Source organism: Colius striatus, chromosome 17, assembly GCF_028858725.1.
Source record: "Colius striatus isolate bColStr4 chromosome 17, bColStr4.1.hap1, whole genome shotgun sequence".
In the NCBI taxonomy this organism is placed as follows: domain Eukaryota; kingdom Metazoa; phylum Chordata; class Aves; order Coliiformes; family Coliidae; genus Colius; species Colius striatus.
This window is the reverse complement of record NC_084775.1, coordinates 2,875,625-2,888,630: the sequence shown is the minus strand read 5'-3', so window position 1 is coordinate 2,888,630 and position 13,006 is coordinate 2,875,625. Positions and strand designations below refer to the sequence as shown.

Genomic DNA, 13,006 nt, shown 5'->3' with positions numbered 1-13,006 from the left:
TGCAGCCGTGTTTTCTGAAGTGAGATGTTGGGCTCTTCCCAGCTGACTCGCTGCTTTGTGCCTGTCACTCATCCCAGCACAGAATTAGAGTGTATGTCACAGCAGAAAAGATCCATGGCAACTGATCTGCCAGTTCTGGGAACCTTCACCAGTTTTGAGCTTTCTCTTTCTCTGTGAAATGCACAGGGGTGGTTCCACAAACTTTCTCTTTCAGGTCTTCTGCAGCTGTCAGGAGTGATGGCTCTTCTTGGAAACGTGTGAGAAATATAGCAGTCCCAGTTTGGAAGATGGGGTGAGTTTGGGTATATCTGGCAGCAGAATGGACGTGGGTGACTGAGGTGTGCTCGTGCCAGCAGGGCAGTGATGTGCCCCTTATCTCCAGATGGACTATACATGAGTGGGGATGCCATGATGAAGTAAGCACCCTTTTGTCTTACAAGTGTAGTGATGGTGTGCAGCAGGTGGGGGTGCTGCCTGCGCCTGCAGCTTGTTACATGTCAATGAAGTTAAGTTTCAGCCTCTGCTTGGAAGTGCTTTCTGGAGCGTGTGTGGTGCTGGCTGTCAGGCTGTGCGTTTCAGAAACCCCACCCTCTGTTTTTAAAAGACTGAGACCTCCCAGCTTCACAGAATCCCAACGTGGTAGGGGCTGGAAGGGCCCTGCAGAGCTCCTCCAGCCCAACCCCCTGCTACAGCAGGTTCCCCTGGCTCAGGGGGCACAGGAACGTGTCCAGGTGGGGTTGGAAACCTCCCGAGAAGGAGCCTCCACACCCTCCCTGGGCAGCCTGGGCCAGGGCTCCCTCACCTCAGCACCAAAGGAGCTTCTGCTTGTTAGTGGAATTTCCTGTGTTCCCACTTGTGCCCATTCCCCCGTGTTCTATCACTGGGCACCACAGACTGTCTCCATCCCCTCACTACCCACCTTTTGAGTATTGGTCAGCATTGATTAGGTCACCCCTCAGTCTTCTCCAGACTAAACAGCCCCAGGTCCCAGCCTTTCCTCAGAAGGAAGATGCTCCAGTCCCCTCAGCATCTTGGTGTCCCTGCACTGGCCTCTCTGCAGCAGTTCCCTGTCTCTCTGCAGCTGGGGAGCCCAGAACTGGCCCCAGGACTCCAGATGAGGCCTCAGCAGGGCAGAGTAGAGGGGCAGCACAACCTCCCTCACCCTGCTGCCCACACTCTTGTTGATGCCCCCAGGCTGCCATTGGCTTCTTGCCCATGAGGGCACGTTGCTGCTCATGTTTGATCTGCTGTCAACTCTTTGCTGTTTCCCAGTATGTACATTACTGTGACTGATGCTGGATGCTGTTTAACTGCTGTTACTTATTCTCAAGTTACCACTTAGGTGTTCCCCAGCAGAGCCTGTAGAGCAAAAAGCATTGCAAGTTGATAGTGTATGGTCAGGTGAAACTGATATGGGGCTTTATTTTATCCAGGTAATTTTTCCTTTCCTTCTCAGTTGAGTCTCTGTGATCTGTGTTTGTGAGGCTGCTGCAGGCATCTCTCAGTCTCTCCTGGGAGATAATTTTTATAAGCAGGATGGAAGAGAGCGCTCAAACCAAAAGTCATTTTGTGATGCTGGAAAAGGTGGCAGCCATCCTAATGCTGTGTAATTTGTACTGAGCACACACAGCACACTGTCAGCTCACTCTGCTGAGGTGTGGTTCTCTCATTGTCTTGAGACAACATGTAGGACCCCATTTTGAAGCTGGTGTAGGATTGATCCTCACAGTGGCTGTGCCCTTATGAAGGACTGATTAGCAGTGATATTTGTTAGTGTGTAGTGTTTGAACATACATGCTTATGTGTAGATGTGGAGAGATTACACTGCTTTAGTCCTAGTGCTTGCTTTATAATGTCTTTGTTAGTGGGTGAGTGCACTCACAGCCAGTCTGTGGATGATACTGAATGGAGCAGAGAGAGGTTGCTGTGTCAGAAAGCAGGTCTGGATTTCAGGAGGACTGTGGCAGGTTGGAGAAACAAGATCATGGGAGAAGAGTCCTAGGGAGGTCAACAAGGTGACCATGACCCATCAGAGATCATCTGTCTCTTTGGCTGCCTTAGCAAAAGTGCAGCCAGCGTGTTGAGGGAAGGGACCATTCTCTCTGTTCAGTGCTGGGGAGGCCCATCTGGGCTGTGGGTCTGGTTTGGGGCTGCTCAGGATAGGGCTGGAGAGGTGGAGGGATGCAGATGGTCTCAGCCTGGAGAAGGGGAGGACTTGTTGCTGCCCAGGTCTGCCTTCCAGACTTGATTAATGTACCACTCTGTCCCTCTTTGGTTTCTGACACTTAAGACTTTATAAGTTTTCCTTCAGCTCTCTGGTACTGACGGAGGATGAAGAAAAGCCATGTCACATCTGTGGCTTGCCCTGGCAGTGCTGGGAGACCACTGCTGATTCCTGTTTCTGGACAGTTCAGACTTTCCCAGACTCTCCCACTTCCATGGCACCTCTCATGGCTCCTACTACAGGGCACTGAGGGCACGAGACCCTCCCATGTTCCCATTTATCCCTTGATTCACGTTGCACTGCAAGTGTCTGGGACAGCCAGCCATAGCTGGGAGCTGGCTTTGGGGAGGACAGGAGAGTTGTGTCAGCAGGGCACCTGAAGGGAAGAGCAAGTGTGGAGTGAGGAGAGCTGAGTGAGGCTTGCAGAGCACTGGGGCCGTGCAGATAACCAGGGATAACCATCCCTCTGCTCCTCTTGTCGGCCTTCCCTTTCTCACCCCACAGGTGAGAGTCACATCATGGCTGGGAGAGGTGGGAAGGGACAAGCTGCAGCCTGTCCCCTGTGGTCTGGGGCTCTTCTGTGCTTCATGCTCAGAAATGAGCAGGACAGACTTAGAAATCTGAAAAGCTGCTGTGCTGAGGACTCAGGACACTGCTGCTTCCAGCACAGCTGCAGCTCAGCCTTGCTCAGCACTCCCTGCCCCTTCTGAAGGCCATTTTTTAACTGTACTGAGAGTTTGGCTTTGTAAAAGCTGCCATTGCACATCCAGCCCTTCCAGCTCTCAATCCCTGCACCTCTGGTGGCTCTACTGCTTCTGAAAACAATCAGCACAATGTTATTCTCCAAAGCTGTAATTTGTCCCCTAAATTGAGGGCAGCACTCCTACGTGACACTGGGTCAGCCTGAGGGCTGGCAAGCCAATGCAAATGCATGTCTGAAATACAGGGTGACTAAGCTCTGCTTCACTGCTGCATCTGGTTTTGTTAGTTAAAGCTTACAATAAATAGTGTTTTGCTGGATACATGGGGGGGTAGAGGCCTAGTTGAGTTTCTCAGCCCTGTAGGAGGGGGATTTGCTTAGGAGTTGGAAGACAGAGAGGTTAATATTTTCTCACCTGTAGTCTCTGGGATGTCCCAGGTGTGGTGCTGCCCTTGAGCTGGTTTTTGAGGAGTCTTCATTTTTATGTAGGTGAACTTTAAGTATGAACTGGGTGAGGCATCTGTCTCTTCCTCTTTTCCACAAGGAAAGCAGCAGAGACATTTGTTTTGAAGTGGCAATCCTATGGATGCAAGCTCCTTGTAAGTTTGTTTTCCAGTTTGGAAGCTGACTTGCAGAGGTCTAGCAGGTTGTCCTTTGTTAGCCTATAATGAGCCAGTTTTTTTCCTCCTTACAGCCCTGAGTACCTTACAACCATCAAGCCCTGAGTTGTCACTTCTAAGTACCGCAGAGGATGTGGCACTGGATCTCAGCACAGATAAGGTCCCTAATTAATGGATTCTCCTTCACATCTGCAGCCCTAAGCTGCCTTTACAGTGCACCAATGGAATATCTCCCTGGCTATATGGCCAATATTGTTCATTTTAGAGATGTCCCAGGCTCATTCATTACCTGTCATCCTCTGCTTTGGACACAGCATAAAGCACGTGCTCTGGGAACAGGGCTGATTTCATCAGGACTTCACATTGGATTTCCAAGGGCACAATACCTGTAGTGGGCTTAATGGTGGGAGTCAAATTCTTCTGCCAGTGTAGATGGGGCACTGAGAGCTTTAGGGCCAGGTCCCTAGGGATGCTGCAGGGAGGCAGTGATGTGCAGGGAAGCAGTGGGAGTGTGGCAGAGGAGCTTTCGTGGCTGCTGTGGCCAGGCTCTCACAAGTTAAGGTTGGGTGGCTGTAACAGGAGCAGGAGCCACAAATCTTGAATGTGGTGTGATTTTCATGTTGCTGTGAAGTTGCTCCAAGGTGTTTCTGTGATGAAGATTTACAATTTCTGTAGTTTTAGGAAGGAAGAACCTGTGAAGTAAGTAGTTTAAATGCCAATAGTAGGCTGGCTTCTAATCACAGCAGATTGCTGTTACCCTGCAGGTATGGAGGGAATTAACAGTTCCATCTCACATTCAACACTCCATCCTTGAAATACTTTTGCTGTTTTTCATTTGCCCTGTAATGGGAATAAATCTAGCAAGCTTTGTCCCATGTGTCATGTAAATAAACCCCATTGTTACTGTCAGGTATGATTTTAATTTGCAAATGGTGCTTTACTTCTGGAACTGCTGGTTTTCCTCTGCTGATGATTTTGTACACAACTAACCAGGCTGTCCCTGTACACCACACACTGCCAGCAGGAATGGCTTTAAACACAGCCCTGCCCAGGCAAGACTGAGAGAAGGTTTTACTGATCAGACTTCTGTGCTGCCCTGACCTGGGATAGGTGCCTTGAATTGTGTTTGGCAGCAGGGTGTGCATGGCTTCAGAACCCACTTTGTCTTGCTGTGGTTAGAGCCTAAGATGAACAGAAGATATGATGGGAGAGCAAGTTTTTGGGTGAGCTTGTGCCTTCCTCTCCTGCTGCCACATCAGTAGAAGTTCCCAGGTTGGAATTGTTAAGAAAAACCACCATGTGTCACAAAACCCTTTTGGCTTTCAGGGGGCATTTAGAGGCCATGCAGGAGTTTGATGTGAGTTGTTGCCATTTAACTTGCAGTGGGTGCTTTTTTCCTTCTCTGACTATGTCTTTGTCAGATGGAAGTAAAACAGGAGGAAATGTGAGACCCAGGCTTGTTGTCATGGGACCTGCCAGTTGAAAAGTGCCAGGCTTTGGGCTTTGCTTTCACCCTAAATAATTGTTATAAGGACATCAACATGGTGGTAATGTGTGGAGGGTCAGCTTGTAGCCTGGGGGATGTAAACCTGGCAGAAATGCCTAAAATCACTGTCCAGAGTCAGTACCCTCCTGTGACTGGAGCTAGTGAAGGCACATCATGCTACATGGAGCAAGGTGCACCTTGTATATCTTTAATATAACCTCAGGAAACCATTTCTGCTGCAGCACATCTCTGGAAAGAATCTGCTCCCCTGTGCAAGTGTTGTAGTCTGAAGAGCTTAGTTGTCTGAAGCAAGCATGAGTGTGATGTGAGCTAGAATTCTGGGGAAAAGAGCATTTTACTGCTTCTCCACTGGTGAGTAATCCTTGGTATGTTGATGGGGTACCACAGGAAGATTTCCTACAGTGGCATCCTGGGCTGGATGAGAAGGGCTGTGGGCAGTAGGTGGAGAGAGGTTTTGCTCCCCCTCTGCTCTGTCCTTGTGAGACCACATCTGGAATATTGTGCCCAGTTCTGGGCCCCTCAGTTGCAGAAGGACAGGGAGCTGCTGGAGAGAGTTCAGTGCAGGGCCACAGAGATGATGGAGTGGAGCATCTCCCTTGTGATGAGAGACTGAGGGAGCTGGGGCTCTGCAGCTTGGAGGAGACTGAGGGGTGACCTCATTCATGTTACAAATGCATCAAGGGTGGGTGTGAGGGGGCTGGAGCCAGGCTGTGCTCAGGGATGGCCAATGACAGGACAAGGGGCAACGGGGACAAGCTGGAACAGAAGAGGGTCCAAAGAAACACAAGGGAAAACTTCTTCCCTGTTGAGGTGAGGGAGCACTGGCAGGGGCTGCCCAGATGGGCTGTGGAGGCTCCTTCTCTGGAGACATTCAGCCCCAGCTGGATGAGTTCCTGTGTGCCCTGCTCTAGGTGGTGCTGCTCTGGCAGGGGGGTTGCACTGGATGAGCTTCTGAGGTCCCCTCTAGCCCTTGAGATTCTGTGATGGGCAATAAAGCTGGTGAAGGGTCTAGAGAATGAGTGTGATGGGGAGCAGCTGAGGGAGCTGGGGATGTTCAGCCTGGAGAAGAGGAGGCTGAGAGGAGACAGGAGCACTCTGTGCAACTACCTGAAGGGGAGCCACAGTGAGGTGAGGGTTAGTCTCTTCTCTCTGATAATGAATGACAGGAGGAAATGGGCTCAAGTTGCAGCAGGGGAGGTTTAGATTGGATGTTAGGAAGAACTTTTTCACCAAGGGGGTTGTTAAGCATTGGAACAGGCTGCCCAGGGAGGTGGGGGAGTCTCCATCCCTGAAGATACTCAGAAGACATGTAGATGGAGTGCTAAGGGACATGGCTTAGTGTAGTGATGGGCCTGGCAGTGTGAGGTGAGCGGTTGGACTTGATGGTCTTAAAGGTCTTTTCCTACCCAAATGATTCTATAATTCTATGGTTTCTGTGATTTGTGATTCCTCCTGCCCTGGGCAGACTTGCCCTATCTACCCTGCAGTGCCTTGGGCTCTTTTGATGGAAACCTTCCAGCAGCCCAGCCTGGCAGGGCAAGACCCTTGAGGCTCAGCGTCCGTGCTAGCAGCTGCTGGAAAGATGTGGGACATTGTCACTGTCCTGCCAGCACCTTCTTGGGTTTGTTCAAATGGAGGAGCACATGTATGCAGAGGGGGTGGCTTTTAGACCAATTTTGGGCTGTCTCATACAGGACCTGCCCTAGTGCTTCTATGTAAATGTTTGGACTTCAATATATTACACGTTAAAGCTACACAAGTGAATTGATCTCTTCTGCTAGCTGGAGAAAACGTGATGCTGTGAAAAGCTTCAGAGAACTGGCTCCCTTCTGGTGCAAAGCTGTGTTTGCCAGTGTTGTTTTGAAAGGTGTAACTATCATCCCTCAAGCCATGCTGAGGGAGTGTGTGTCAATACACTGGGAAATGTTAAGGCAAATATGTTTCTGCCTTTCCTGTGTTCACCCATGTTTTTTCAGCACTGGCACAGCAGCTGGCTGTTGCTCCTGTGTGTATTAGCTCTCTGCTTGCTTTGTCCAGTTGGAATTGTCCTAATTAGCAAACAAATGTTTTTCCTCTATCTCAAGCAGTCTGATTTTGAAACAGTTAGAGAGGCAGAGCAGGCAGTTCAGAGATGGTCAGTGTTCAATGCCTCTCCTACGGAAATGAATGTTGCTGAGGCTGAGGTCTAAAAATAAACTGTTCCCTGTGACGGGAACTGCTGGACACAGGCTCTCAGGCACTTGGAGAGATGGAGGGGTTTAATGCCCTTTAGGAAGCATCAGGGCCTGGACTGTAGCAGGGCTTTGGGGTCTGCTGTCAGAATCTGCTTGCCAAGCGCCTGAGCAGCTGGAAGGGCTGGGCTGGGTTTCCTGGCCAGGCAAAGTGCCTCTATGTGGGAAATGTGATTTGCTTCTCAGTTGTGGTTTCTTTTGCCTTTGTGGTAAGTGTACAGCAGATTTCTGCAGAAGTCCCCTGGCTTCTCAAAGTGACTGCTACCAAGCTAGGAAAGGATTTGGAGCATGTCTGAGATGAGGAAGGGCTGAGGGATCTGGGGCTGTTGAGCCTGGAGAAAAGAAGGCTCAGGGGAGACCTTCTCACTCTCTACAGCTACCTGAAAGGAAGCTGCAGCGAGGTGGGGGTCGGTCTGTTCTGCTCAGTGACAGGCAACAGAAGCAGAGGAAATGGCCTCAAGTGTCACCAGGGGAGGTTCAGGCTGGATGTGAGGAGGAAATTCTTTGCTCCCAGGGCTGTCAGGCATTGGAAGGGGCTGGAGTCACTGTCCCTGGAGGGGTTTCAGAGCCCGGTGGGTGATGCACTGAGGGCAATGGGCTGGTGGGTGATGGGGCTGGGACAGAGGCTGCACTCCATGGGCTTAAAGGGCTCTTCCAGCTGGAATGATTCTGTGATTTTGAATGAAGTGCTGATGCTGGTTTTGTGGATGTGAGTGTTGCCTGGGTGGAGGAGAGGGATGGGATGGCAACTGATTCTTCTTGGGAAGGTCTCCTGTGAAGTTCTATCTGGGCATCTGGTATTTAGGCTTGACAGGTCTTGGACTGTGCTGAAGCAGATCCAATATTTCTGCCTTAAACTCTGAGCATTTTCTTGTGCCACAGATGTTTTCTTGCAACACAGTACACGAGGTAACACTGAAAGTCTGTGTGAGCAGTTGGGAAATTTGCTTAACTCATCCTTGTCTGCATATGAGAGCAGTCTCTTGTGAAGGTCACTGGCTTTGCTTTCCTGCTTGACCATACATTTAATTCTTCTGTTCCTCATCAGCTACAGTCAGAGAATCTCAAGGGCTGGAAGGGACCTCGAAAGCTCATCCAGTGCAACCCCCCTGCCAGAGCAGCACCACCTAGAGCAGGGCACACAGGAACTCATCCAGCTGGGGCTGAATGTCTCCAGAGAAGGACAGTCAATAGTGTTTTTGCAGGAAACATACAGCCTCTGAACACTGATGCCAGTGCAGAGTGTTGGCATGTCTTGGATGCCCAACATGAGTTCCTGGAAGCCTCTGTTGCTGTGTGCAGACTGGAGGGGATGTGTTCTCTGTAGCACCAGGAGCAGTCTGGCTTTCCAGCCTTTGCTTTGTGGAGGTAAATACGGTAACGTCACCTTGTGCTTGCTTGTTACTCTGAAGCTTTGTGATAAGTTATATGATACAATATAAAGTATATCTGACAGTGTATTACTGATAATACAACTTACATGATACAGTATATATCACAGAATCAGAATGGTGGGGGTTGGAAGGGACCTTTAGAGCTCATCCAGTCCAACCCCCTGCTAAAGCAGCTCCACCTAGATCAGGTCACACAGGAATGATATATACATAAATCATATATCTACATAAACCCTACATTGAATGTCTTGCTTTAAGCATTGCAGTTTTTTTCTGTGCTTTGTCCTTGGTTGGCATGATCACCCTGAGGAGCAGTGTACCTCTAGGCAGGCTGATGGCAACCACCATGGAACTGCTCAGGAAGAGGTCTCGAGGCACTAACACCAAGAGACTTGCTTCGGGCGTTTGGTCTTGCAGATGAATCAATGAGGTGTGTCAGGTCTGTCCAGAAGTGGTTGACCAAGATCACTTGAGCATCTGCAGCATTTGATCCAAGGGATCTGTCAGACTGAGCCAGGGGCCAGTAAGAGTTAACTCTTGATTTCTATTCTGAAGAAGCTCTTGGCATCCCCAGTGGCTGCAAAGTCAGCTGCCAACTTCGCTTTATTTTTGGGTAGTGTCATGAGGAATGGGAAGGATCTCACACTGTGTCCCACTGCCCCATGCACACCCATTGCAGACATGTTTAAAGATCCTGTCTCCAGTTCTTCAGTTCTTACGGAGAAAATTGCAGGACCCTGGATTGCTGCCCCCTGCACTCCCCAGACACACATCCTCACAGGATCATTTCATAGATAACGGAGGTTGTAGAGCTACTGGGGTGCCCAAGTATCTTCATGCTCCCTTCTTCTGCTCAGGGTTGGGTGGCAATTTTGTGCCCACTACTTGGTGACCTGAATCAGTTCTGAAAGGCAGCGAGCTGTGTGTGCTGATCTCTGTGAAGAGGAGGCAGTTGCTACACAAAGCAGATACACTGATTGTACAGCTGAACACGCTTTTTGTCACGGAATAAAGTTTCTGGGTGGTTGCAGGAGGCCTCAGAAGCTGCAGATGTCGATTTGCCTTGAGCAGAAGCAGCTGCTTGTCATGTTTAGTGAGAAAATTCAACTGGATAAACCACTGTCCATATCTGCACTGGGTGCACACCTGGAGAGCTGCCTTCATGGGGTGTTGCACATAAGCCTGTAGCAAGGCGGTTCCTGAGCTGAGGAGTTCACAGTCAAGGGGCTGAGAAGCAACAGTTAGAGGAGGTTTTAAATGTGAAAGTTTAGCTTTGCCTCTGTGTGCCTGGGTCTTAAAATAGAGGAAGAAATATGGTCTCTGTACGCACACAGGCTTTGCATCTGGATATCTATCCACGAGAAATACGTCACACAAAGAACTTCTGCGCCGTAACTCCAGCGTTGTTTGAAAGTTGGCAAAACGCCTGAGGACACTAAAGTGATGTTTGAGGTCACAGACTGTAATTCATGAAGTGTCTCTGAAGAAAATGTATTTGGTACTGAAAGCATTGACACTGACAGTAACTTGCATCACGAGAGCTGTTTGCAGATGTGGCTGTGCTCTTGGAAGCGAGCTCTCCCAGCCATATTTGATCTCAGAAAGAATGGGTGAGGCTTGTGCTCAAAGCAAATGCATGTCTAAACTCCAGTCTGAAAGAGCAGGATGTGTTTACCAATCTGAATATCATTAAGTATGAAAGCACATTGCAGGGATAGGAGTAAAAATTGGGCCTCAATGATGAGTGTGCTGTGCCCTTTGTGCTCTTATGTTCTTGGACATGGTGGTGAGAACATAAACATGAGCTGACTATAGCTGATCTTCGTTCTGATTGTTTAATGTGATTCCCAAGGTCTGAAGGACCAGAGAAAAGTGAAGAGGCTGTAACCACAAAAATTACTGCTTGAGGCTCTGATCTGCTGTACTGCATTTATTTCAACATTCTTGTGCAGCAAGAGGGGTCAAATCAACCTTTCACATGGTCATTTGTTGTTCATTCTTGCTTAAAAATGAAGCACCAAGCCTGTAAGTTGTGCATGGCCAAGGCCTTAGTTCATACCAACTTCTGTGGAGATGGTGGCATCTGGACTAAACTTTCCATAAACTTTTAATTGTTGCAGTAAACTCGGCAGCAGTGCTGCCTACATCTCTGATTGGGGTCCCCCCTCTGGAGCTTCAGCACTTTTGCTTGGAATGTAAAGAGAACAGTGAAGTGGGACGATTCCTCTGGCATCCTCAGAAGAGGCACCCAGGACTTCTGACAGGGTTCTTTTGACTGCCAAGTGTGTGCCTGCCTCCTGTGAAGCCAGCAGCACCCTGCAGGGCCACAACCTCTGGCTCTGCCTGGTGCTTGCAGTTTGACACTTTCTCTTATGTGTTTGTAGTTACCAGAACATCCCCCTGAACCAAGGTCTTATCTTTGGGAACTACCATGAGGCAACTAGTCAGGGAAGAGCCTCAATGGGAGGAAATCCAGTGTGTTCAGATTACAGATGAGGAAGTGCTGAGGGTGATATCCATGTGCCTGGTGCTAGAGACACCTTTCTCTTTCCCTCAGAAGCTTTTAGGCCTTGTGCCTTATGTTACAGTCAACAATGTCAGTGCAGGAGATGCCACTCTGTGTGCAGAGCCCAGCTTGCTGCAGCCTTCCCCCTACCCAGCCTGGTCATACAGCTATGGCTTTACTAAAGCTGCTGAGCTCGTGGTTTGGGTTTCTGGGCTGGGATGGATAACTGTGTGTGATGTTTGCTGGATCAGCTGTGGGCTGGCTGCCCTAAATGGGATGTTTAGTACTCTGGTATGCTCTTAGGGGATTTCCTTCTGGCCAAGTACTGGTATCTTTTCTCAACTAGATACATTTTGCTTTGCTTTGCTGGTACTGAATTCTTTTACAGCCTTTAATTCTGCTTTTCCTGGAAAGGGAGGAGTAAAAGCCCTTTTTGGGAGGCTGCAGCAGTGTGGTGTGGGAGCAGAGCTGTGGTTCTGCAGTGTCACACCAGCATGGAGAGCCTCCCTTGCCCTACACAGTGAGGTGATAATTCACCCTGGGCAGCTTCAAGAACTCTTTCTGGCTGCTTTTGGTGCCCTTGTTTAACAGGGCTGATAGCCTTATCAGCTGGGGCCACCACCAGCCACTCAGGAGGTGGGGAGGAGATAGCCTGACGTGGTGGGGGAGTGGGGATGCTTCCTGTTGACTCTTGTTTCCTTTTCTTTCTTCAAATGGTGTTTTTTTTTCTGTTTTATTTATGATAAATAAATATATCCTTCTATAGTGCAGAACCAGCTGGCTGGATGAGGGGAGAGCAGCACATGGCATCTACCTTGACTTCAGCAAGGCTTTGGACACTGTCTCCCATCACATCCTCATCAGAAAGCTCAGGCAGTGTGGCTGGGATGAGTGGACAGTGAGGTGGATGGAGAGCTGCTGAATGACAGAGCCCAGAGGGTGCTGATCAATGGCACAGAGTTGAGCTGGGGGCCTGTGGCCAGTGGAGTTCCACAGGGATGGGTTCTGGGGCCAGTCTTGTTCAACATCTTCATCAGCAACCTGGATGAGGGGACAGAGGGACCCTCAGCAAGTTCCCTGCTGGCACCAAACTGGGAGGACTGGCTGATTCACCGGAAGACTGTGCTGCCATTCAGAGAGATCTCAACTGGCTGGAGAGTTGGGCAGAGAGGAACCTCGTGACATTCACCAAGGGCAATGGCAGAGTCCTGCAGCTGGGGAGGAACAACCCCCTGCACCAGCACAGGCTGGGGGTCAAACTGCTGAAGAGCAGCTCTGCAGAGAGAGACCTGGGAGTGCTGGTTGATAATAAACTAAATATGAGCCAGCAATGTGCCCCCGTGGCCAAGAAGCCAATGGCAGCCTGCCTACACCAAGAGTGTGGGCAGCAGGTCAAGGCAGGTTCTGCTCCCCCTCTGCTCTGCCCTGCTGAGGCCTCATCTGGAGTCCTGTGTCCAGTTCTGGGATCCTCAGCTCAAGAGGGACAGGGAACTGCTGGAGAGAGGCCAGTGCAGGGCCACCAAGATGATCAGGGGACTGGAGCATCTTTCATACGAGGAAAGGCTGCGGGACCTGGGGCTGTTTAGTCTGGAGGAGACTGAGGGGAGATCTTATTAACGTTTATAAATATCCAAAGGGTGGATGTCAGGAGGTTGGGACATCCCTTTTTTCTATAGTAGATAGCAACAGGACAAGGGGTGATGGGATGAAGCTGGAACACAAAAAGTTCCACTTAAACATAAGGAAAACCTCTTTCCCTGTTTCAGTGAGGGAGCCCTGGCACAGGCTGCCCAGAGGGGTTGTGGAGGCTCCTTCCTTGGAGGT

The 13,006-nt window shown here is 49.7% G+C and overlaps 1 protein-coding gene across 3 annotated transcripts in view; it reads left to right on the top strand.

Moving 5' to 3' along the window:
• Nucleotides 1–13,006, top strand: part of OSBP2 (oxysterol binding protein 2) — a 129,593-nt gene that overhangs the window by 8,538 nt on the left and 108,049 nt on the right. Inside the window, exon 2 of one of the 3 annotated variants that reach the window (XM_062009935.1) lies at nt 215–292. The exons of the other annotated variants lie outside the window; for them this stretch is intronic. Within the exon in view, the coding sequence (XP_061865919.1) occupies nt 215–292 (78 nt within the window). The remainder of the gene's footprint in view (nt 1–214; nt 293–13,006) is intronic. 3 annotated transcript variants of the gene reach the window in all.